A 26,534-nucleotide genomic window follows, 5' to 3' on the forward strand; every position below is an offset into this window, starting at 1 on the left:
CTCGCTCCAACCAGCCTCAACAACCTAGGCTTTGATCTATCCTCCCTCCCTTTTTATTTTCTGTTTAAAGCTTGAGCTCTTATGGCTGCAAATAGTTGCAGTTGGTGTTCGGTCTGCGGTGAGAGCAGATGAACAAATGTGACCTGAATTTTCTGGATTCAAACGTGACGCACTCAGTCAGAACAAACTCCACACTGACTGAGAAGTCGTCCATAGCCACCACGCAGTTTTTCAAGAAAACTGGAATATATAATACAATAGCTGCATCTTGCTTGATTATGTGTTGCAGCCCATTTATAGTAGAGTACTTCACATACTTGCAAAGTGCATGAAAAAGAGAAAACAGTTTTAAAGGGTCAGACTCTAACAACACTTCTACTATTAAGAGCAACTTTATGGTGAGACTGACACATTTCAGGTTGTGACCTTCACCTTCGGGGTCATAAAATATTCACTAAAAATAGAAGAAACGTACGCCACATCCAATAGCGTCGTCATAGTGTGCCAACCACATTCAATAGCAATGTCACAGTATGCCCACCACATCCAATAGCGACGTCACACCCAGTTGCGACGTTGCAGTGTGCCGACCACATCCAATAGCAATGTCACAGTGTGCCGTCCACATTCAATAGCGACATCACAGTGTGCCGACCACATCCAATAGCGACATTGCAGAGTGCCAACCACATCCAACTGCGACGTCGCGATGTGCCAACCACATCCAATTGCGATGTCGCAGTGTGCCGACAACATCCAATAGTGACATCCAAAAGCAACGTTACAGTGTGTCGACCACATCCAAAAGGGACATCCAATAGCAACGTTACAGTTTGCCGACCACATCCAATAGCGACATCAAATGGCAACGTCGCAGTGTGCCGACCACATCCGATAGCGACATCCAATAGCAACGTTGCAGTGTGCCGACCACATCTAATAGTGACGTTGCAGTGTGCCAACCACACCACATCCAATAGCAACATCACAGTGTGCTGACCACACCACATCCGATAGCGACTTTGCAGTGTGCCAGCCACATCCAATAGCGACATCAAAGTGGACTGAGCACAATGACATATTCACACATATGTGGCCATGAGTTTGTTGCATTTGACCAATCACATTCCTCGCTTAATCAGGGGTGATTAAGCCTAGTCAAGCACAAGATTTATTAAAGCTTCAAAATTTCTTTTAAAAAAAAAAGTCTTTATTGTTGGCTTTGAAATCAATGTGCTTTATACCAAGATCTACCCCATCGTTGTCCAGAGTAAATGGTATTTTCTAAATTCAGGTATTATTTCTATTTTGGGTTATTACATGCTGCATATTGTGACTCCGGGTCAGTATATGTTTTGCACAAGCACTTGCTCAAGATTTTTTTCCCTATTGAGTTCAGCTTCTTTAGCTGCAGAGGCCAAGTTGAGCTGAGTGTTATATTAGACTCTACAGCTTTATTTATTTCGTCAAGGACGTGTACGTCTCACTCTGTGACTTGCTTTGTGTCTCCTCTGACTCAAGGAGAGGGAAGTGAATGAAGACAACACCGGAGGCATTATGTTTTTGGGTTGTCTGTCCGTTGGTCTGTACCATTCTTGTGAATGCGATATCTCAGGAACACCAGGAGGAAATTTCTTCAAATTTGGCACAAACATCCACTTGGATTCCAGGATGAACTGCGTATAATTTGGTGGTCAAAGGTCAAGGTCACTGTGACCTTTGGAAAAAAAGAATTCATATGTTAATTATGACAATTTCACACAAATGTCTAACAGGATAAAAAGGTGAAGTGATGACATTTTGGACAGACATGGATGTAAACTGCAATTTGACTGGTTGGCGGAAGCATACTACCAGGAGGTAGTAATTCCAGTTCAGACATTCATCAAGTGCAGTGAAATAAAAAATGATAGTCACAAGTTAATTAGCCTTTTTAACGCTGCACTGATCACATATTTAATCGCCGTACAGAATATGTCTTATATTGCCAGTCAAGCTGAGCAGACTCCTCACCTGTTTCACCCAGCACATGTTGTGGCAAGGCCCTCTCTCTGTCACTGTAGAGTGTGTGCTGTAGTGGCAGGGGCAGCAGATGGAGCAGATGGAGCAGATGTTAGTGTCAGCGCTCTGCATGTGTGCAGAGATGCAACATTTCTCAACCCACCCACACACTCTCCTTCTCAGACGCTGCCTTCTCTATTTGCCTCCTGCTCTCTGCTGGTCACGGACTCCCTGCGAAGGTAAATTGATGTTGACTTCCTTTCAGAAGAAACTCGTGTGTCGATGTTGATCTCCTAAATATCACATACAGAGAGAAAGACTCAAACACATTCTGACGGTTTGCAAACTTGTACTCCCTAACACATTTTACAAGAAAAATGGATAATTAGAATCATGTAAATTAACGATAATCTGCATCAGGATTAATTATTTTGCAAAATTTCATTATTTGAGTACCAGGCCTCTATCTTCAATTCTTACACGGCTTTGTTGAATATTCGATTCTGATTGGTCAATCATGGCTTTCTACGGTCTGTTATTTCTTTATAGCAGACTGTTGCTATGGACGCAGTTCTGATGTCGGACTCTGGGGGACCGTTTTTGTCGGGTTTTTTTGTGTTAAAGTAAGTAGCCATGTAATAAGCAAGATAATGTACAGCTAGCGGGCCATTATTGTGAAATAAACCCCTTCAGGGTGATGCAAGACCCTGTCGGGTTTATTTCAAGTTATAAATGATCCCTTACTTAAAAATGTTAAACAAGACAAATCCTTTTCAGTTTGGGGTTAGAAAATGTTTTTATAATGATGATATGAAGGATATGATGCTTTTATTTTGGTTTTGTCCTCTTGTTATTGCCTTGTGGGCGTTTCTGTGTCCATATAAAATAATACTTGATGTGAAGACAGAAGCAAGTTTGACTTTTGTTGCTTATCATTCATCTGTCATTATTTTATTATTGCAAATAGGCAGGGGAAGCTAAATTATTATGAGAACATATGGTATCAGTTAAGGCCAGGTCTCTGTTAGTATTTGTTTTGTTATTGTTTAGTTTAGTTTTTTTTTTTACTATTATTATTAGTGTATGTGTGTGTGCTGCTTGTTTTGCTTTTGGGTGTGCGGGCTTTGTAAGTTATAGAAGTGGTATATATCACGTATAAATAGTTAATGATAAAAAAAAAATTTCACAAGAAAGATAGATAATCAGGATTACATAGGTTAATCAGGATTCAATATTTTCCATCATTTGATTATTTTTTCTTATCCTACAGAACACGGAGAGGAAGGATAGCAAACAAGAAATCCACAGGAAATGATGTGATCTCCATTAAGATATGTTAATTTGCTGTCAATTATATCTCAATTCAATGATTTGCATGGTGACAGTATTAAGACAGACATATTCCTGCATAGTCATGGAGCTATTTTATTAGACCAGGGTTTTTGGGAATTGAAAAGAAAACACAACAATCTCCTGAGAGAAGCTTCTCCTCTGCTGGTATCTTTATTGATTTTTCACTTTGCTGCTATTCAGGGAAAATGGAAAAAAGATGTCTCCCACATCTTTGCTGTGTGTTGTTGTAACCCTTCTTTTTAAAAGGACAAACTCTATACAAGCCACCCGTCCTTGCTTTGGTTTACCATTATTGCTAGGTGAACCCATCAACACAAGAGGTTACCTTGGCAACCAGGTCTGTGGCATGCTGAAGTCTGGGAGCGGCGGCGGTGGAGGAGGAGGGAGGCAGGGGGCAGACGTTTTCGCCCTGTTGCTCGTGCTCATTTGCTGGGCAGAGGAGTCGTGACTATCCAGAGCCTCCCCTCGCCTCCCCCCACCCATCTGGGTATACGTGCTTCTCTCTCACTGACTCACTATCATGGAAGAAAGGGAGCAAATAAACGCAAGCCATTCAGCACTCAATAAGACGTAATATTGGGAAAAGATGCCTCCACTGTGTGTTTATTTCTTCCTCGTGGATGGATGGTAACAGGATGTGTGTGTGTGTGTGTGAGGCATCTCAGGTTTCGTTCCTTTTGCACAGCAGCAAATGTGCTTGTTTGATGTCAGAGCAGCACTGATCAGAGCGACGGGGAGGCTCCACGCTGCGCTCAGCCACCTCGCTGCTCTCACATGTTGCCACAGCAAACACTTAGATCCCATGTCTATTTACCGCCTTCACAGCTGGAGCCACGGGGGCACCTGTGGGATCAGCAGCGACTTTATTTAGACCACCATCCTGCCCCCCTTCTCCCTCCTCCCTCCTGCATGCCTAGTTCAGCATCTCCACCACTGCTGACCAGAAAACACTTTTCCATTCTCCTCATCTTACCTCCCCTCGGCCCGTCTGTCACGCACATCAGCACAGACTGAAATAAACATCTCTAGTGTTACACGCCAGCTGGGGATTTACAGTTTACAGTGCAGTCTTTGGTTTACTTTCTCAGGGATAATCATCCATCAACTTGTTAGCAGGCGACACTCTGATAACTAGGGACTCTCAGCTTGTGCCAATATTCCCAAAAAAACTCATGTTTTTCTGCTTTTTTCGTGCTCGCCGTCATCTTCAGCATTCTCCCCTAAATGATGTTACTTAAAAGCAGCCTGAATGGGATCACTGTGCTCTTAATTTTCTATGTGGTTTGATGGATCTCTGCTGCCTCTCAGAAAAGTGCCATAACTGAACAGCACAGGTTATTGAGTGTCCGTGCGTTTGAGAGATGTGCAAAGGATTTTACGGTTAAATCACCGTGGCACCCTCTGCACTGTCGAGCCCATCAGTTATCTTGTGTTACAGGCGGTCAGGGTTAATCAATGTCACTACCCGCTTCACTCGGAGCAGACAGCTCCTTCAGAACGTGGCTGCAGGTGCTTGTTATTACGGTGATGGTGTCATTGTAAATTTTCAGCCTCCATGGCAGCCATATTAAACAGGAGCGTCTTCCCAGAATGCCTCTGACTCATCTGACATTTCACTCCGAACCCCAGTCTTTGTCTCTCCAGCCTGCAGCTTTTTTTATCTTTCTCCCTCTTATCCCTCCATCCATCTTTCTCTCGCATTTCACTGTTCAAATTCAAGGTTAACACTTTTTAAACATCGACCACTTCTTGCTCATTCCGTTCACAGACATTTTGTGCCACCATTTCCTCGCCTCTTTAAACATTCATCAGGTGAATATCAATCAACACGAGCTCTTATCTCTGATGCGTAGCATTTCAAGTACGAAAATCAGTGTCAACGACCGTCTCTTTTTTTTCCTTCGTAGTGCAGAAACCGTCACCCTTGCACCAGTTTGCGCCGCCTGGTACTGCTGCTGTTTGTTTCCAGTTGATTGAATTTGCAATGTAATTAGGAGTGACTCTGAGGCGAGGGCCATGGGTTTATGGATAGTGTAATATCTCCCCCAGGAGCCCTTTGAAATAGGATTGACTTTGGAAGGCATGTCTAATTAAAGTTTTGTACACGGATGTATTCACGAAGGGCTGCACAGAGAGCCCAGCTGCAGTCTTGAAGGTCTCAAAATTGCGGCCGTATAGACGGGTCGAAACGTCCACGAGTCTCGAGGTCTGTGGGGATATCAAGCTGTTTCCTCCAGGGCAGGGCATAATGAGATTTGAAATAACAGACCTAAAGAACAGACAGTATATTTGTTTTCCATTTCCGCCTGAAGCCCACCATGCCAGGGCAACATTTAAATTGGTAATGTGTGCATTTGTGTGTGTGTGCGTTAAACAATTAGATTGCTACTGAAATGGAAGCATATTGCCTGAGCCACTGTGGGGTGTGATCCTACATTGTTTATTGCATCTCTAACTCTGGGTTTGCTCTCTTAGTTTTATAAGTTCAAGACCCGCAACATGATCACACAGGTCTCTGCTGGTATTCAAATAAACAAATGTATGTGAAGCTTCTGTGTCAGGTCACATGTACTGTACAGCTCTCCGTGTGCTAGAAGGTGTTGGGTTAGGTTTTAGTAGCAAATATAACACATCAGTGAGGTTTGCCGTTTTAACACTACACAGCAACGCCTGGACGTTGAATTGCTGCATGCTGCAGACTATGATGCCCCACAAGAACATGTTTCTGTTTACTGATCTGTACTGAAAAATAGAGCTTTTTACCACCTAGAATGTGAACTACCACGGAAGTGTTTTTTTAGTACTTAGACAGACAGAAAAATAGACACCTGACAGACCTTTTGTCACCGCAATAGTGTCACAACCGTGCAAGATGCAGTCACAAAACTTTACAGGTGTGTAGTTGAGAACGAAATGAAGGTCGAGTTGCGCCTTGTTAGCCAAGTGGTTACAATGGGACCTTTGTTGCATGTCATATGACCCCACCCCCCCGCCAATGTCCTCTGTCCTCTGTGAAATAAGGGCGAAAAGAAAAGAAAAATGAAGGCAGAGTTCGAAAATGGGTGAGGTGCCTGAACTAGGGGGGTAGGAGGTTGTGAGTTGGGGAAACTCTCATGAGATGGTTAAGGTTTTGCATTGATTTTGAATAGTTTCGGTTAGGATAGGTTGTCAGGCAGCGAGTCTCGCAAGAGGTTTTGCAGATTTCAGATCAGATTTGACAATCTGAGGGTTACTTTATAGACACGACCATGGTAGGAAATGGGTTCTTTGGCTTTCCCACTTTACGCCCCTGGCCTGTTTTGGCGTTCCGGCTGGTGTGATCCCATTACAAGATGGTCTCTAGTTAAAACTTACTTCTGTTAAGGTAACGGTCCACTTATCGATCAATCTATCATAGTTGATTTATGTCAGAAAATAAATGTATAATAATAAAAGAATCTAACTGATAAGCAGGGCTGTATTAATAAGGACATGTCCTCGGTAATACAGGAATTTGGAGGTCTGTTGACATGACATATTGCCTATGTTGTGGGTTTTTTAAGGCTGGTTTGGATGTGTTTTAGACTGTTTTTAGTAAAAAAAAACTCAATAAATTATATGGGGTTTGCTAGTATCCACCAAAAATTACAGACCTATCAGTGTAGAGAAGGCTTTGAAACAACATTTAGACCATGATGTAAAATATTGGCTACAGCCCTGCTGATATGCTGACTTTTACAGATTATACTCCACTGACTTCTGAAAAATAATTATCAGAAACAGTTTGGGGAACACAAACAGTCTCTTGTTTAGAAAGATTCAGAATTGTGAAAGTCATCAAAATTGCATTTCAGTCAGGCTTTGATGATTCTTCTACCAGACAAGAGGTTTGTTTGTTCTGTAGTTGCATCTCACCAATAGATTTCAGCATTGTGCTCTGGGGAGGTGCCTCATCCCCCCACGACTCTGTATGAGGAGTAATTGATGCCACAGAGAAAGATGACAGGCAGAATTGCCTACAGATTCTGTATGAAAAGTGATTGTCGTCTCAAAAATGCGTATAGTCACTCTTCTATAAATACCAACTGCGAGATTGTGATGGGACAGTATCTCATGGCTTTAATTTATTTCAATTTGCCATTTATTATCTTTTTAAATAGTCTTGTAAGAAAAATTAAACATATATTAGGGCTGTCTAAGTTGACGTGATAATAATGTGTTAACACAAATTTTGTTTTAACATCACTAATTTGTGTTAACGCGTTAATGCAACTTGTAATGTTTAGGCTGTAGCGGGCTCAGTATTAAAGCTATAGTAAAAATACTGGCATCACATGAAATTAGAAAACCTAGGAGGAATCCATTGCTACCAACAATGTCATATTTGCTTGTCACGAAGGAGACTAAATAACGCTCCAAAGTTACTCTAAATTTTAGAAAAACAGTCATGGCCATTTTCAAAGGAGTCCCTTGACCTCTGACCTCAAGATATGTGAATGAAAATGGGTTCTAAGGGTACCCACGAGTCTCCCCTTTACAGACATGCCCACTTTATGATAATCACATGCAGTTTGGGGCAAGTCATAGTCAAGTCAGCACACTGACACACTGACAGCTGTTGTTGCCTGTTGGGCTGCAGTTTGCCATGTTATGATTTGAGCATATTTTTATGCTAAATGCAGTATCTGTGAGGGTTTCTGGACAATATCTGTCATTGTTTTGTGTTGTTAATTGATTTCCAATAATAAATATATACATTTGCAAAAGCAACATATTTGCCCACTCCCATGTTGATACGAGTATTAAATACTTACCTACAATATTTAACAAACCTTAAATCTCTTAAAAAAAATTGTGATTAATTTGTGATTAATCGCAATTAACTATGGACAATCATGCGATAATCACAATTAAATATTTTGATCGATTGACAGCCCTAAGATATATACTTCCCAAAATAAGCTTTCAGTAGGGCTGCATGGTAAATTGGAAACTCAATCTTTATCTGTACAATGATAATCTGGAGTTGAATGTTTAGAACATATGAAACTCACATTTTGTCACAGTCAGACACAATTTTGCTTCTCATTCATTTATAATAATCCAAGTAGCAGAGAAGGAAAGGACGCTGTTTGGCTGCAGTGAGTGATGGACAGTGACGGAGGTTAATGACAGAAATATGTTTGATAAAAAGCATTTTAATTTGCAACTTTGTGGACTGCTGCAGTTAATGTTTACCACCCTACCCACAGTATTTCTTGTCCCCTGTGCTTTCTGCCACATCACATCAGTAAATTTGTTTGGTCTGACTGCAGCTTTAGTCTATAGTCATGATTTGGACTTAAATGTGGGTTGGGACATTGAAACAGGAATCCAAAGCTGTGTCGCAGGATCACACTACATTTTAATTGTAACATGGATTTTATGCAGTATATGCAAAGATGTCAGTATGCATATATGGACCCAAAATGCAATGTATTAACTAAATAAAAAAGCTTCTCAGAGATTGACAGTTAAAATGAATAATAGATGTGGTTTACAGAAAAAAGTATAAAATCATTTTTGCTTTATCCTTTTTGAGTATAAGTGGCAGCCATAGTTTGATTGATTTCCTTTGGCACACGGTAGAGACAGTAGAAAGCATAAAGTACATTGATTTCTTGTATTCCTGTTTATAAGTATACTATAAGGATTCATTTGTAGTTCATGCTGTATAGAATCATTAAATCATTTGGGATTTAGCCTCATGCCTTGTGTTTCAGCAGCACTGGAACAACTTGTGCTTACCTGTGATGTGATATCACATGTACTGTGCAATGCACCACACTGAAGAGTGCCACAGGTGTGGCCCCGGAAAAAAGAAAAAGCTGCAGTCTGTGGTCTGGTTGTGTATTGTTGCACAAAACAGGCAGAGTAAATATTCCGTGTATAAAGTATAATGTGACCGTACCTTTAGTGGTGACCTGGCCCATCAGCCGTCTTATGTTATGATGCTGAAATGTTGTAAGCAAGTAAAAGTTGCAATATCGCTCTGTAAAAATACTCTGTTACAATAGACTCGTAAACTTTACTTAAGTAAAAGTACAAATTAACATCTAAATGTAATTTGTTGTATCTGTTCTCTATCCCCCAAAAGGGGGCGCGGCCTTGACTTTTTGCAAAGTACCCGTATGTGCCATAAGATGTATAGTAAACAGAAGATCCCATAGATGTTAATGGAATTTGATGTGTGTTTGGATTGTAAGTTTGACAAGTTTGTATGCATCTGTTATATAGACATGTCTATAATTATTTTACGATGTTGCCTGAACCTAAGCGTTAATAATCGCCGTCATGCCCCTTCAGTCTTCCCCATAGGTCTTCCCCCGTCCAAGTGGATGAAAGACCCAGTGGCCAGATATTGCTTAGCGATTTACCCACTGACAGTGAATATCCACAAATCTCAGTGTGAAAGCCTCGGTTAACCCACTACACAACAGCTTTTCTGCATTTTCCCGTTTCTCTTGATATGTGACAGCACGGACACACTAGCAACGTCAGGAGCGCGTGGCGGCTGCGTTACCTGTTGTTTTTTATTTCAGCGTCCCTGTTAACAGGTTAGAGCAGCCACACTGCCCGCGTGAGAATCTCTCTCTCTTCTAGAGAATAGAGGTCTCGCCTATTTTTGACGCGTGCCGCGCACGTCTCACAGCAACAACAGACAGTGAAAGTGATCTATTGACAGTATATTGACATCATACCAGCAAGCTTACTACAGTTTCGAGGTCTATCTGTAAAATATGTTACGGTGATGAAAAAAAAGTAAAGACTTATTTTTAAATCAACACTTCCTGCTTTCATTTAAAAATAAAAGCCCTCAAGCGTTTTTTCTATGGACAGAATTCCTTCATTTGTTAACACAAGGCTTTTTTTCTGAAATATGTGCCGGACAGTGCTGTAGAACATGCAGTGACTTGCAGGGCTCCATGAATGAATACAATACAGAGTTTTAATTGTGGATTATTACTATTATTTACAAATTAACACACGCTTCTTAACCTTTCTCTGTCTAAAATAAATATAAATGATATTTATAATGAAATTAAATGACCATTAAAAGGCAAACTCTATGTAGAAAAAAAGAGCTGACAGCAGCAGCAGAAACGCAGCTGAAATGCAGCTGGTGGGAACTCCCGACGGGTGTAACGCGCAGCCACCACGCGACGCAGCCACCACGGGACGCAGCCGCCACGCGCTCCTGACGTTCCTGGTGTGTCCCAAGGCTGAGAGTGCATTCCTTTTCCCCAAAAGGGGGCGCGGCCTTGAAGATGACATGATGATGGTCTGGTCGGTCCTCCTCCTCCTGCCTCCTCCTCCTCTGTGTGGCACTGATCACTCCTCATACCGACGCTGCCCTGTGCACGCCGCTCCTGTCAGCTACAGAAGCAGGCGGATGTACTGATGGCTCGTATTTCTGTTGACTTTCACATTATGTTGTTGTGTGTCGCGGTTTGTCTCCCGCCACCTGGCCTCTCTCCATCCCGCTGGCCGTCTGTGAGAGCCTGCAGAGCGGACTGACTGAAGGTAGATGTCCGGAGTGAGGCAGCAGATCAGCGGATCGCTGCAGGCGCTTTAATATAAACCTCTATCTATCTGCCTGAGACTGGAAGAACACTGGTAAGTTGAGTTTTACATCTGATGGAGGCAGTTTATCTGCGTCATTTGACCCAAAATAAGATGGTTTTAAACTTAAATGCATACAAAGCATTAATATGTTTTAAAATATGTTATAGAGGTATTTAATTATCAGGTTCAGTTTTCTGATGTAATTATGGGGAAATGGAATAAAAACAAGCGCACCTGCCACACGTCTGTTTTAAGAAGACACGACGCTTAATTCCGTCGTGTTATTCAAACTAAGACAATAACATTATACAGTTTTTTTAATTTTAAACTTAAAAGGATCTATTTCCCACACCTGAACTTGTTAAAGCACGCGTACGGGCACGAGCAGCGCCTGCGCAGAGGAGCGCTCCTCATGCACAGCTCTCATCATCAATTATTAAACTCAGAAATTAAAGCTCCACATTTTCACACATGGCAGTGTCACCATTTCTGGAATATTATATAATATTTAAAGTTTCTAAAACAACAACGTTATTATTTCCTGAGGAAGATATACTGTAGATAGGCCTATATAATATATTATAATATATCTACTGTATATGGCAACACATACCATTCAAAATTGGACACACCTTCTCATTCAGTGCTTTTTCTTTATTTATATTATTTTCTTATGTCATAGTAGGTTAAAGGAACAGTGTGTAACCTTTAGGGGGATCTATTGGCAGAAATGGAATAGAATATTTATTTATTTAAGTATGTTTTCTTCAGTGTATAATCACCTGATGATAATATAATCGTGTTTTCGTTAACTTAAAATGAGCCGTTAATATCTACATAGGGAGCGGGTCCTCTCCACGGAGTCCACCATATTACACCTCCATGTTGCTACAGTAGCCCAGAAAGGACAAACCAAACTCTGTAAACTTTTCCTGCTTGGGCCGGAGTCGATAACGTTACTACAGCCGTTGCCGCCGCTGCTCTCTCTCTCTTGTTTCACCACTCACTTCCAACGTACACACACACACACACACACACATGCACACTTGCCGTTTTCACGTCGGGCACCGTATTTGGTTGCAATCTCCTCGCCTCACCGCTAGATACCGCCAGATCTACTACAGGATTACTTGACATCTTTTAGGGGATGGGATGGGATGGGATGGGATGGGCGGGGGGGACACTTGGCTACCACTGCATTCTGCAGCGACATGCCATCCCATCTGGTTTGCGCTTAGTGGGTCTATCCTTTGTTTTCAACACGACAATGACCTAAAACACAAGTGCTCAACATGTATGGGAACTCCATCAAGACTATTGGAAAAGCTGTCATCAAAGAAAAAGGTGGCTACTTTGAAGAATCTAAAATATGAAACCTATTCAGCTTTGTTTAGACTTTTTTTTTTCACTCGCCAAATAATTCAACAGGTGTTATTTAATAGTTATTACATTTATTTATCTATGATGTAAGCAATTGGTCCCTGACATTGTTAAGTGTTTAGTCAGTTTCACTACAATTTACGCTTTTATTAACAAATAAGTGCATCAGGGCAGATGAAAAAGTGTGAGAAAAGGAGTTACAGGGGTAGAAGGTATATTTCTTTCTTTCTATATTCATTTATTTGCCCTCTGGCATTTACTTTTATTGTTATTATTATGATTATTATATATTTATTTATTTATTTATTATTATTATTATTATTTTTAGAGGGCGACCGGCACCCCCCAGAAGGTGGCGCCCTAAATGACTGCCTATATGGCCTACGTCTTAAGCCGGCCCTGGTTTCAGACTAAGAATGTGTAATGGCCTGATCATCACATGGTACTCCCTTAGGATAAACTATATTTGATATTAAGACTGCAACCAATTATTTTTATTATAGAATATTCTGCTGGATATATTCTCAATTAATAGATCACTTGGTCCTTAGACTAGTCATTTGAATTTCTCAGGGCAAGATGTCATCTTCATAAAGCTTCTTTTATTCGACCAACAGTTAAAAACTCATCAGTTTCATATCAGAAAGGTCAAAGAAAATCATTTAAGAAGCTATAGCCTGTACACTATTTGGCATTTTTTGCTTCAAAATGATTAAAACGATCAGTTTTCAAAATAGCTGCAGATTAATTTTCAAATTGAACCGACTAATGGTTTCAGCTCTGCTTGATATTCATTGCTTGTAGCACCAATTATAGGTAATAAGTCTGTCTCATTAGATTTGGAACAGCGTGTCATTGTTTAAAAGTAAAGTCCCTCCATTTATCTGTCTCATCCATCTGCTGTAGTGATGGATGCAATCGTTCCTACAGAGGTGGCCTTTTAAGAGAAAATTGAAACTACGACTACATACGATAGGCTTCCAATATGTCTGAGAAAAATGGCACTTGTACGTGCATTGTCAGCCCCAGTGTTTTTATCTGTTTGGCAGTACATTTATACACACTCACCATCTCTCCCTACATGACGTGTGGCCTTGAGTCTCAGGCTCTTGTGTTTGTGGCTGAGGTGTAACATTGTGGACGGAGTGAGCGGCACCCAGTCGCTGCTGTCAGCAGGAAGGTGCCAAAGCCGAACCCTGTCATCGACAGGCATTTGTCCTTTACCTCGTGTTGACCCTGCTCTCTTTTGAACCCTTTTGCAGCTGACTTTGTTGTGCAGCAGCATCATTTGTTTGCTGTGAAGCTGCGCCCAGTTGCGTCTGGATGAATTCGAGAAGCTGTGTCATTGCTGCTCATTTTTTTCTGATAGTTATCCAGACTGTTGGCAGCAGAGTGACTTTCAGAGATCACTCAGACTGAATAAATGGATTGCCTTTGATTGAGGGACACTGCTGAGAGCTGCGTGTCTGCTTGTGCACCTTTTCCAGCTGTTTCACTGTTTTCATTCATCTTAATATTCTGTGTGTGTGAGGGAGCGTCAGTCAGGAATTTGATGTCAGTCAAGTTTAGCTCAGATCTGGCTGTCGTTGAGGTTTTAAGAGTCGTGAGGTTGCCGACAGGTTCCGCTGCTCTAGTTTTCCTGCGGGTGGGTCACGTTTCCAATTTGTGTTAGCGGAGGTGGAACCAGACCTCTGAGGAATCTCCCCCCCCACAGAGAGAGAGAGAGAGAGAGAGAGAGAGAGAGAGAGAGAGAGACGGAGATGTGTGAAAGAAGATTTGTGATGTGGGACCTCCTCTATACAGATCCACCCTGAATGATTGAGAAGGGGGTTGTTTATTCTAACATCAAGAGAAGAAGAAGACATGAGGGGTTGATTTGTAAAAAGGTACTCCGGTCTCTGTTGTCCTGTGAATGCCACTGACCTTCCTCAGTGTTTTTGTCTTTTTTTTGGACACTTAATCCTCTCAGTAAATTTGATTGACAGCGTATTTGCAGTATCCCACTATCTGTAACATTACAGTAGATTTTTCTCTCTGCATAATTCGTCCTCCTCCACTCTCTGCAGCCTCACTCCTGCCCTGCCCGGGGTATAAATAACCATGGTGGATGGAGCAAATCTCAGCAAAGCCCGGCGTACTGTGGTACATCAGCACTTTGGAAAGGGCTGGGGATTATTAGGTTCTCTTATCGTCTTCATCTCTCTGTTGACTGCCTCATACTGTGGTCAGTAGGTTGCCGCAGCAACAGAGTTTATGTCAGCTAGTGGTATATGTTCTGTTATATACCATTATGTTATGATATGTATCTGTCTCCATGAATTAATGCATCAACTGTGCTTCCAGTGAATAAGAAAGTGTCTTGCAAGCAGGACATCTGTTCGAAGATTACTTTCAGTTTCAGCAAGATGTCACAGTTATCGCAGAACGGTACCAGACTCGGAATCACTGCCCACGTCCCAGATTCAGATCAATCTGGATGTTGTTCTCATTGATTTCTGTTTCTGGAGTTTTGTAGGGGGGGATTAGAAAAGCAACACTCAGCTATATAAGTCAATTTACAGATATATCAACTTCTAAATTGACTAAATTCTTCAGTTCAGCATTACACATATATACGTATGTGTGTGTGTGTGCGCGTGTGTGTGTGTGTGTGTGTTTGGCCACTAGGGGGGGCACAACATGCTGAAAAATGAGAAAGTTTGTGACCCGGCTGCCATATTGAGATAAGTTGAGGAAATGCCAAACACCGCCCACCAGCCGGAGCAAACTTTCTCATTTTACAGCTAAACAGTACACTACAAGATGTTTCTGAAAACTTTTGAGGCGAGAAAAAGGCCTTACAGTAACAGAAAAATGATTAATATTTGATCAGCGCTGCCTAGTTTGACCGTGTGATCGGAGTTTGCGAGTGATTGACAGCTGCTCAGAGACGGCAAGGCTCCAGCTCGGCTCTGATTGGTTGTTTTCCTCCGGTCTGTGAAATCTTGCAGATGCCGGAGCACACAGAGGACACAGGAAGACGTTTTATAAAAATACCTTTTTCTTAATAATATTTGCTCCAATTCTACCCACTGCTGCTTTAATTTTCATTGTCAATCATTAATAGACTGTTTCAGTTTGAGTTAAGGAAGACAAAAGCTCACACATGTTTTGCTGTGCTCTAACAGTGTACAACACTGACTAATGTAGTACTGATATACTACTGATGTAGGACTTGTGTATTATATGGTGCTTCTTGCAGAAAATCTGTTCACACTGTTGCTCAGCGCGGCTCTAATGTGACTCTGATCACCTCCTGATGTGGTTTGATGGGCAACACTTGTTTCCCAGAGTCTGGATCGCTGTATTTGTTGTCTCATCACCAATGGATCATGGCAACCATTTCAGAGGCAAAGTGCAGGTTGATTGGCAACCAGCAGCAAACCGGAAAAACTGTGCCTGAACGGGGCGGGTGCTATTTTAGCCTTTGATCCTTTTTTTTTTTTTTTTTTTGGAAAGAGAAGCCGACCCTGCTGAGGTGGCAAAGCTGTGATCGATCGGTCAACGGGGTGTAGAGGAAGGTGATGATGAAACGAGGAAGCTCCAAACCTGCTGGAGATGAGGATTAACATGTAAAAACAGCTTGTTCTGGATACCTACATTTCTATTTTCATACAAACTTTAGGCAGTAAAACCATGAAAAACAAAGGTTACAACCTTTAAAACAATATTTTTTTTATGTTTCATGTAGGTAGAATATCCAGTAGGGAATAATAACGACATTTTTGGCCTGTATGATGTTACATTTAAAGCAGATGGTTCTCAACCTTTTTGTCTTGTCCGTTTGAATAAAGCAATATCGACTTGCAACCATTCGAACCACAAAGTGACCTAAAATGATTATTTTTAGAGGCATTGAGGGGTGAAATTATCCAGTAATTCATTAGAATTGTGTAGCTGGGTAGCAAGGTTTCTATCTTGTTAAATAATACGTCCTGAGCCCGACGTTGGGGACCACTGATTTAAAGGATGATGTGCCCCAAATTTGTCGTTGGATGAAAAAGCTGCCCCCACGGTTTCATTGCATAGTCAGTCATGCAGATGTATTTAAATTCATGTCCTTCCTTGGTCTTTTGATTGCAATTTTAGGAATAAGGAGAATCCTGATCTGTCCCTGCAGTCTCTTTGCAGCAGACAGCAGGTGATCAGGTGGTTGTTTTCTCTGCAGGTTGAGTTCCAGTTTAAAGCAGTTGACCCGTGAGTCTTGTTAACCAGACTGGAGCAGAAAATGTAAGAAAAAGACCTGCCGGCCAGACTGGTGCACAAGGTGTGGATGACGCACGACAAGTGCAACAGTGTGTGAAGTAGCACCCGGAGCAGTTGGCTCTCTCCTGACAACTATAAGTATTAACGCGGGAGGCTGTTTCCATCATATGTGCAGCCAGAAATGTCACGTTAAGGTTCACATGTATTTTTCTTCATGATCTGCGTCATCTTCTTGTTCATGTTGCAGCTCATAAACGGAAGATCATCCTTTTTTGGAAAAAAGGCAATTAGATTAATAAACTTTAGCAAATTAAGTGCTTAAATTAAATGTTTTATGAGCACACTTTGGTGCGATCATACCGAATATATGATTACTTTTCATTTGCTGCCACCCAAAACAACACCGACAGCAGCGATAGCCAGAGAGACGAGAGATGTAATCTGTATGTGAGGGCTGTGGATGGATGAACATGAGATGAGGTGAGTGCACGCCTCCAGGGGGTCTGCGCTCACATGGCAAGAGCGAAGCACGTCTCCGTGTGCAGCACGCAGGCTATTCGACCTGAATGTAGAGAGACATACAGCAGAGATAAACAGGTCTCTCTGGCTGAGAGAAAAACATTTCTCATCCGTGCGTGGATTCACGAAAATGATGTCATTGTAAAGTGAAGACTGTGGATCAGGGGGTCACGGCATCATGTTTTTGAATTAGTCAACTATTGTGTCTGAAATTAAATAGTTTTGTCTCTCTGTTTTTTTTAACTTTAAAGACTGCACAATAACATTTCCTGGAAACAACTGTCTCAATACAATGCCATCCAAAAAAAGGACTTAGCACTCTTGTTTTGGAGTCTTTGCAAACAGCAGTGATGTTACTCATCCATGTGAAGTGTTTGTATGTTTGTCAGCCTGAGTGCTCGGCCTACAGTGAAGCAGAAACATGTTTAATTTAGATTGAATGTGAAATCTGTTTGTGTGTTACAGGAGCTGTCTGGCTGGCTGCACTACTATGAGTCTGAGCTCTTGAAGCTTTTGCTTTTAGAAAAAATTTGCCACCCTTCTCGAAGAAGCCCACTTGATTTCTCGATGGGTTCCCGCAGCCAAGGCTTCTTCCACCACCACCACCACCATCACCACCGTAACTCCATGGTGCCCACGGTGGTGCCGAGGCTGATGCCCGAGAACGGCAGCCTGCTGGGGGGCATTGCGCAAATCACCCCCAACCTCTTCCTCAGCAGAGGGAACGTGGCGTCCAACCGCAGCCTGCTGCTATCCAAAGGCATCACCTGCGTGGTCAACGCCACCATCGAGCTCCCCAACTTCAACTGGCCTCACATGGAGTACGTAAAGGTCCCTCTGGCGGATATGCCCCACTCCCCCATCTCCTTGTACTTCGACAGCGTGGCTGATAAGATCCACAGCGTGGGGCGAAAGCGAGGGGCGGTGCTGGTGCACTGCGCGGCGGGGGTGAGCCGCTCCGCCTCCCTATGTCTGGCGTACCTCATGAAGTATCACCGCGTATCTCTGGCCGAGGCGCACGCCTGGGTCAAAGCCCGCCGCCCCGTCATCAGGCCCAACGGTGGCTTCTGGCGCCAGCTCATCGAGTACGAGAGGAAGCTATTTGGTAGAAACTCTGTTAAGATGGTGCAGACGCCCTATGGGGTCATACCTGATGTTTATGAGAGGGACCGCAGGAGCCTGGCTCCGTACTGGGGCCTGTGAGATCCGCAGCGAGGAGATAGAGGAGGAAGTGAAGGTGAGCCCTTTTGCCCTCCTGGACTGCAGCTTCATGCGTGTTCAGGACAGGCGAAGTGAGATGCGTTGCGAGTGTACATCTGTTTGAGGCTTATTTAATGAATACCGGTGCATTTGGACAGAGGGAGTCTTAACCAAACACTGGTTGTTGATGCGGTTCGTCCAACCAGTTGCCTCCATTTAGTGTTTTGAGCGGGAGCAAGGCAACTTCAAGCCCAGAATCCTTCGGACCAACGGATCGATCGGGACAACAGCGATGTCAGACACCAAAAACAAGATCAGAGCGTGGAAGTCGGTGCCGTCTATCTCCTGGTCTGTCACTCCAGTTCCAGCGGAGGACGAGTGCTCGATGGTGTTGGCTGTGCTCGAGACTCTGCAGCTCTGACAGTGATGTGACTGAAGTCCTTTTCCTGACGTGATGATGTCATGTGGTGGTATTGTGCCAGTGTTGCAGTAATCTTTGGTGTGAAGGGCAGCAGCATGCTCTCAATTTATGGTAGCATTTAAGATAAGTGTACAGAAAAAAAAAATATATGCATAGACAAATTATTTTATTGGATTGTACTGATAGTGAGGAAAAAAATGGCACACTTTAACTGAACATTTAAAGATGTTGTTATATCTACCTTTTTTAAGGTGAAAATCTAGAAGATGTAAGCTAAAAGTCAAGGTTTAGGGAAAGCTCCTGTGTACCACAGGGTTGACTGTTCCATCCTGTGACCACACTATGTTGTTGTAGTGCTATTTGATGATATATTAAAAAAAAAAGAAAGAAAATCTGCCGCCTCAAGGGAAGTGATAGCTCTATGATAGATGCTTTGAAGAATATTTTCTATCCCACTGTCTTTGCCTTGTGTCCATAGGTTGCAAAAAGATCAGAGCAGTACAGAAAGCACATTTTATTTCTGTTTAAAACAGCCTAAAAGAGCAATGTTACACAGGCTGAAGATCCTACTTCTGCTGTCATCTGCTGGTTGAAATGTTTAACTTTGTCCTTTCCCACGCTCCAAAAGTAGTTGTAGGGGTGAGACAAAAAAAAATAAAAAATACCACAATAAATCACAATACACACCATCATCAAGATTTTGCCACTAATATTATCACATAAAAGTAAAAAATGCAGTGGTATATTTTTTTATTAAAGGTGCCCTGTGGAGTTTTTTTTTGTTACACACCAAAACACATTGTGTGTATCCTTAAGGTCTAACAAACATGATGAATGCATTTCCTTCCTTCCTCATAAAACAAATGCAAAGCCAAGGTTTAATTTTAAATCCAGCATTGTTTAAATCCATGTTTACGTGCTAGCAGTCTTCTTCTTCCCTGCCTTTGCTGGCGCATTGCTGTGTTTCCTGGCGCGTCATCATCGCACCACATTATTGAGGTACAACACATGCGCAGTCTGCACTTGCCGAAATTAAGCCAATAGCAACGCACATGACAGCAGCTCCAGTTATACTGCGCATGTGTCATACCCCATAGCTCAAGACCCGTGTCCCAGCCTTTTTCAGTAAGCCTTGGCGCATTCCCGCCACATTGCAGATTGGTGGAAAAGCACGAAACCTTTTGCAGGATTGTGTATCATGATGCCCGTGGAAAGAAAGCACAACTGGTGATCAAAAACTCCACAGGTTACCTTTAATTGATTCACTAAAACATTAGATAATGGTGAACAAAATACCCACGTGTCAAAACAGCTGCACCCATTGTTTTTGATGTAAACCTACATACCAGTAGCATATTGCAATACGTAGAGATACACCACTGTTTTATTAATCTATCAGAGAAGCTGCAATTTAATCACATCTGCTCCCCGGATTTGGCACTTCATGGCTACCATATAATTACTACCTCTTCTGTATGGCGTGCCTGCGTGTGGTCCAGAACCAATTTACACAATGCTATGTGAAGTGGCCGGCGTGCAATGCATTCAAACTGACGTCTTCAAATTGCATATTTTGTCAGACAAACAGTCCAAAAGATATAAAGACAAAAAGCAACTTATTCTCGCATTTTAGAAGCTGGAACCAGAGATAAATTATTATCGAAATTGTTCACAATTAGCAGTTTATTTTGTTTCTATCGACTAATCTCAACTCATTGTGTCAGCACTAAATGTAGCCGATGACTCTCTCATCTGAGTTATCGTGGGCAGTGAATGTATCGTGTTAGTTTTGAATTATGATTTACCTTCTTGACTCTCACCCCTACACTACTGCAGTATAACATCTCTGTTGGGTGTGGTCATCTGACATCTAACTGCGGTCTGCACGCAGCAGTGATATTGGATGTGACAGAGATGACATTTTCAACACAGATTTCAGTGCAACAATGTTTATTTTTTAACAATGCCATAATAGATTAAGTGTGATATTACAATAATAAAAAAAAGAATAAAAGTTGAGGGGTAAATAATTGTTAGCAGGAGAAAGATGTTCTGTAATCTGACTTCTAATTATTTCATGCCCCAAGACAGTCATATTAAAATAATAAGAAAAAAGATCTCATCTCACTGTTTGTGTTCAAATGTGTTTGAATTGAATAGAAAAAAAATCTCCTCTTACGCACAACATTTCAGGCTTCTACTGGAATAAGAATTTACATTTTTGTTTTCTAACAACAACAACGTCTTTGAGATGTTTTCTAATGAACAGGCTGCAGCGTTTCGTCCTCCAAACGCCTCTTGATCTTCGTTCGGCGCGGCCATTTCCCCCCAAGAGACGTCTTCAGATGTCAAAGAATCGTTCTGTCACTCATTTTCATTTTGCTGTTGCTACAGAGCAGCAGGCGGATTATTGATGAGCGCCATTTGTCTTGTGCCCACACTTTCTTGAGAGACCTCCGGAGTAGTCTCCACAATGAATGCCATTACCCAGAGAGACGTCTGAAGACGTGCCGACCACCGCAGAGATGCACAAGTTATGGGCCCAAATTACACACTGCATGCACACACTTATATTCTCACAGCGAAAAAAAACAATCTTCTCCTCCTGCCCCTCTCCTTCGTCTTCGCTGTATTAATGTGAGTACACGCACAGGGTTTCCAAGGCATAGTGAAGCGCTAAAAGTAAACATCCCTCACCAGCAGCTAGATATTATCATCTGTCATTAAAGCAGTAAGCAGAGCCATTTGCATCATCCTGAGCATCAGAGGCTCCAGCGGTGCAGGCCATGCAGAACGAACAACGCTGACTTAAGTTTGGGGTGATGACATTAAAGATGGCAGCAGGCAACAGGATGCATCAGACACAGGTGAGAAGCAATGAACAGCTGTGTGTTACGATTATCTTCATTATGTATTTTTGTTGTCGTTATTGAAATTCATGTTTAGTTTATAAAATGTCTGACTTTAGTGTAAAGGCCTGTCACAGTTTCCTCAAGCTTCCAAGGTGACACGTTCTTGCTTGTGTTCAAAACCCAAAGATATTCAGTTTACAATGATATAAAACAGAAAAACACAAAATCCTCACATTTAAGAGGCTGGAACCACCCAGTATCTGGCACACGTTACCATGCTAGTCCATATGGACTACTTTAGTTCAGACTGAAATATCTCAACAATCGTTGGGTGGATTGCCATAAAATGTTGCATAGACATTCATGACTCCCAGAGAATGAATCCCTCTGATTTTGGTGATCCCCTGATTTTCCTCTAGCGCCACCATGAAGTTGCCATCTGTGGTTTTAGGGGAAATATTTCAAACGATTGGATGTATGGCTTTAAAATTTCTAACAGGTAGCAAAGAGGAGAGGATGAATTGCAATAGCTTTTCCTCTAATGCCATCATCAGGTCAAGCACCACTGTGCCTCACTACAGCCTACCAGAGCCGCTAGCATGGCTGTAGACTTGTTGCTTGATAAACAACTTTATTGATTCTTAAATTTGTAAGTTTTCAGGAAACTTATCATTCAAGACTGTTTCATTGAGGACATGTTCTCAGTACTCTATATGTCTGTTATTTAGTTTTACCAGATTGATGTTGAGTTCACATTCTACATCGTTCTAAATATTAGACTAACTAATAATAGACTAAATATCTTTACATTTGATCAGTGGAGGTTCTAGACCATTTCAAATGGGGGGCCAGGCTTGGGCCACATGCAATTTTAGGAGTACCAAAAATTTTAAGCACAACTTTTTTCATACCTCAGGAGGTAGAACGGTCGTCCAGGTTAGTGATTTGATCTCTGGTCCCTGCAGTTTACATGTCAAAATGTCCATGGGCTAGATACTGAACCCCTTCCCACAAAACCGCCACTGCGTTTTATTGTTTTTAGAATATTTTATTTTCAAATTTTTAGTTAACCAAATATACAAAACATACAAAACACAAACTCACACAAACATGGCTCCAAATTCCCTCCCTATCCCACCCACATACAAACTGAAAAAGAACCATACTCAAAAGGAGTATAGGCTAGTTAACTATCAATTGAATTCAAAAGGATTTAGAAAAAACAAATTAAATACACAAATAAAGAAATCATAAATAACGAGATGCAGTGTTCTGACTTATTCAGATGACTAATGATGTATCAAGTCTGATAATTTTGTTATATCAAATCCGATATAGGTGTTGGTAAGGAGTCCATATAGGTTAAATAAGGTTGCCAAATATTCAGAAAGGTGTTGTATTCCTTCCTGAGAGTATATGTGATCTTTTCAAGTGGAATGCACCTGTTCATTTCTAAAAGCCATCTAGATATGAGGAGATGGGAATCAGACTTCCATGTAATTGCTATACACTTCCTGGCGATGCACAGAGCTATTTCTAAAAACTTTTTTGAAAGTTTCTTAAAGGTGTACTAATGACTGTGAAATGTTTTATTGTTTTTAGACACAAAATATCTACCCAAATGAAGGGATTTAGTATTTCTCCCTCCCTTAAAAACTCTTCTCAGGGCTTTGTGTGGAGAGGGCTTTGAAACAGCATTAAGGAAGATAAAATGTACAAGAAAGACAACTCAACAATTAGAGTAATAAATAAAATGGGGGAAAAGGAACATTTCTGTAATTACTTCAGCACTAGCCCAGTGTTGCATATCTGAATGTGCAGGTTTTATTTCAACCACTCAAAGCAAATATGAACATCTGTCGCTGCAATGAATTACTGAATCACAGCTTCTCTGGGCTTCAAATTATACGGCCTTTAATAATTCACTATAATCGGCATGCGCTACAGCACTATCAATAGGTGTAAACCCTGCATTTCCATTTTAACAAGGCCATACGCACAAGGCCAGTTATTAATATAAATATGCTGCTTTCACTGCTGCTTCAATTTCAGGCTTGCCGCCCTTGTTTTAGTTATAATTTGACAACCTGATTTAGCCACACAGCAGCATATGCTGTTGGATGTGATTCAAAGTATGTATTTCTTAGTTGCAAACATAAAGGGAACAGCCACATGGAGAATGCTGATTACTTGGCAGCCAACAACACTTGGAAACCTTAATAAAAGACCCAGAGGACAGTTTTCAAATGCCGTTAGTGCTTCGTGTATAGATCATGAAAATAGAGAATTGAAGCAGTGATATAGAGAATCCATAACGGAGCTTTAAATATGGGTGTAAGAGAGAGTAAAAAAAACTCACAGCCAAACTAAGGATCATCCAAAACGTAGTAGGAGATGTTGGCTGATACAGTTGTGTCTGTAGTGAAACACGTCATTCTTCCTCAGCGAGCTGAATGAGTGTGTCGTCTCTGTGGTGTAACACTGACTCATCTGTCCGTCGCCTTTAAATCTTTAGCTGTCTGAACTGATTGATAGAGCGGACACTGCAAAAGACTGTGAGCCACAGAGCTGTATTCAATTTGTACTGAACATCTCAACAGTGAAAATGACTAATATTTGTGTCCAGGTCCATAATGGTGAATTGAGGCATCATAAATCTACTAAGTGTCGCCTTTCAGTGCTTTCTTTTAACTAATGGTGGATCAGGTTTCTATGAAAGAAAGAACTTAAAGGACCAGTGTCTAACAGTTAGAGGGACCTATTGGCAGAAATGGAATATAATATTAATAAGTATGTTTTCTTTAGTGTATAATCACCTGGAAATAAGAATCGTGTTTTTGTAACTTTAGAGTGAGCCGTTTTTATCTGCATAGGGAGCAGGTCTCCTCTCCACGGAGTCCGCCATGTTGCACCGCCATGTTTCTACAACGGACAAACCAAACTCTGTTAACTTTTTCTGCTTGGGCCGGAGTCGATAACGTTACTCGCTCCCGTCGCTGCCGCTCTCTCTCTCTTGCTTCACCACTCACGTCCCACCTACACACACACACTCTAAGCCCTGGCTCTGCTCCAAATGACCTACGCTACTCTTACAACAACTGGCTCCAGAGAGGGCAATTCGCGTTTTTGCGTCGGCCACCGTAGCTCTTCTATACTGTTCTATACTGTACATTTGGCTGCAAACTGCAACCTGACCGCTAGATACTGCCAGATACTGCTCCTTTAAAGGGTAATTTCCTTTTTTCAGCAAATCCCATGAAAAGACCAAAACCAACAATGAATTGATTCTACAGGTGCACATACACCTGCATCATACATACATACATACATCATACACACATATATATATGTATAAATATCTTATTCCTCGGTATCATAGAGCTCTATTGTTGTCCAAAACTATTAAAAATAGCTTCCAAAATCCAGAATTAGTTACTCAACATCAACAGAAGACACACTTTTAAGCTCTTCCTCTACTATTACAGATTTTTTTTTTTATCTCTGGATAAGAAGGAAATGTTATCGGAAGAAAGTAAAGCAGGAAGCACCTGGAAGTGTGAAGGCAATCGTGCAGAAGCAGCTGTTTTGAATCAATAATATGATTAACTATGGCCATGAAATACCAAAGAGCAGCAGTCAATACAGCACAGTATCACTTCAATCTCGCTTCTCTCCCACAGTGATGATTTCAGAATTGCAGACAATAGGCGTGAAGATGACAGGCACAGGCGGTCTGCATTTGGAATTACACAGCCTCATTCAGTAATTGATTTCAGCGTTTGTAATTTTCTGTAATCCTGGTGTTCACCGTGAGAGGAGAGGAATTCATTTTCTGCAGGAAATGAATTAGGGAACGGTGAGAGATAAAATGGATGTTGGAGAGCACACCTGAACACAAGTGTGAGAACGATAATGAGACTGGTTTCACAGAGCCCCCAGACATCTCATTTGATTGGCTGAGCTCAACTGCCAGCGATGGCCCGGCAGGCTTGTCGAAGGAGAATTTATTCCATTTCGTCGCAAATTGATGGAGATGAGGCCTCTCTGGCTGGAGAGAAAGTACATTATGGAGTGAAATGACGGAGGGAAAATGTGCAGCAACCTTCATGCAGTTGGAAGAGGAAGCTTCTGTGGAAAGCAGGCAGAATAAGATCAAAAGCCACGTTCATTAAATGACTCATTTCAAAGCAATATGTTCATACTTAAAACAGAAATTCAGTTAAATTATGCAGAAAACCAACACAAATACTTCTTATAACACAAGCAGGTGCACACTGCTGATTTTTAAGTGTGTGAAAGGAAAAGTTAAACGTACGCTTATTTGCTTTTTTGACTAGAGTTCGATGAAAAGAACAGTACCACTCTCTGTATGCTAAATGTAAAGCTACCGCCAGAAGCTGGTTAGCTTAGCTTAGTATAACACTGGAAATAGGGGGAAACACCTAACCTGGCTCTGGCCAAAGGAAACAAAATCCCACAACCATAGTGATCAGTCGTCCCGGATTGTCCAGGATTGTCCCGGTTTCAAGCCAAAAATGAAAAAAAGTCATAGTATAGTATGTCGTAAAAAAGGCATATTATAGTATGTCGAAATAATTAAACAAAAGACATAGTGTAGTATGTTGAATAAAAAGTCATACTATAGTATGTGGAAATAATTAAAAAAGTCATAGTATAAGATGGGTAAAAAATGTCATAATATAGTATGTCAAAAAAAAGTTACTCATATTTTAGTATGTCGAAAAAATAAAAGTCATTGTATAGTATGTCGAAATGTTTTTAAGAAGTCATAGTATAGTATGTGGAAAAAATAAATAGGTCATAGTATACTTTGTCAAAAAAAAGTCAGTGTAGTATGTCAAAAAAATTCAATAAAATCATAGTATAGTATGTCGAAATAAAAGTCAAAGTATAGTATGTCGAAAAAATAAAAAAAAGTCATAGTATACTATAACGAAAAAGTAAAAAAGACAGTATGG

The 26,534-nt window shown here is 41.3% G+C and overlaps 1 protein-coding gene across 1 annotated transcript; it reads left to right on the top strand.

The window, feature by feature from the left end:
• The first annotated feature begins 10,708 nt into the window (after window positions 1-10,708).
• dusp14 (dual specificity phosphatase 14) lies at window positions 10,709-20,818 on the top strand. The gene is made up of 2 exons (XM_037776343.1): window positions 10,709-10,989; window positions 17,548-20,818. The coding sequence occupies exon 2, from the start codon at window positions 17,650-17,652 to the stop codon at window positions 18,283-18,285; it is 636 nt and encodes a 211-aa protein (XP_037632271.1). The 5' UTR covers window positions 10,709-10,989; window positions 17,548-17,649; the 3' UTR covers window positions 18,286-20,818.
• Window positions 20,819-26,534: the final 5,716 nt, after the last annotated feature.

Source organism: Sebastes umbrosus, chromosome 7, assembly GCF_015220745.1.
Source record: "Sebastes umbrosus isolate fSebUmb1 chromosome 7, fSebUmb1.pri, whole genome shotgun sequence".
NCBI lineage: Eukaryota > Metazoa > Chordata > Actinopteri > Perciformes > Sebastidae > Sebastes > Sebastes umbrosus.

Coding starts and splice junctions, on each gene's coding strand:
- dusp14 (XM_037776343.1), top strand. CDS start 17,650: ATGGGTTCCCGCAGCCAAGGCTTCTTCCACCACCACCACCACCATCAC.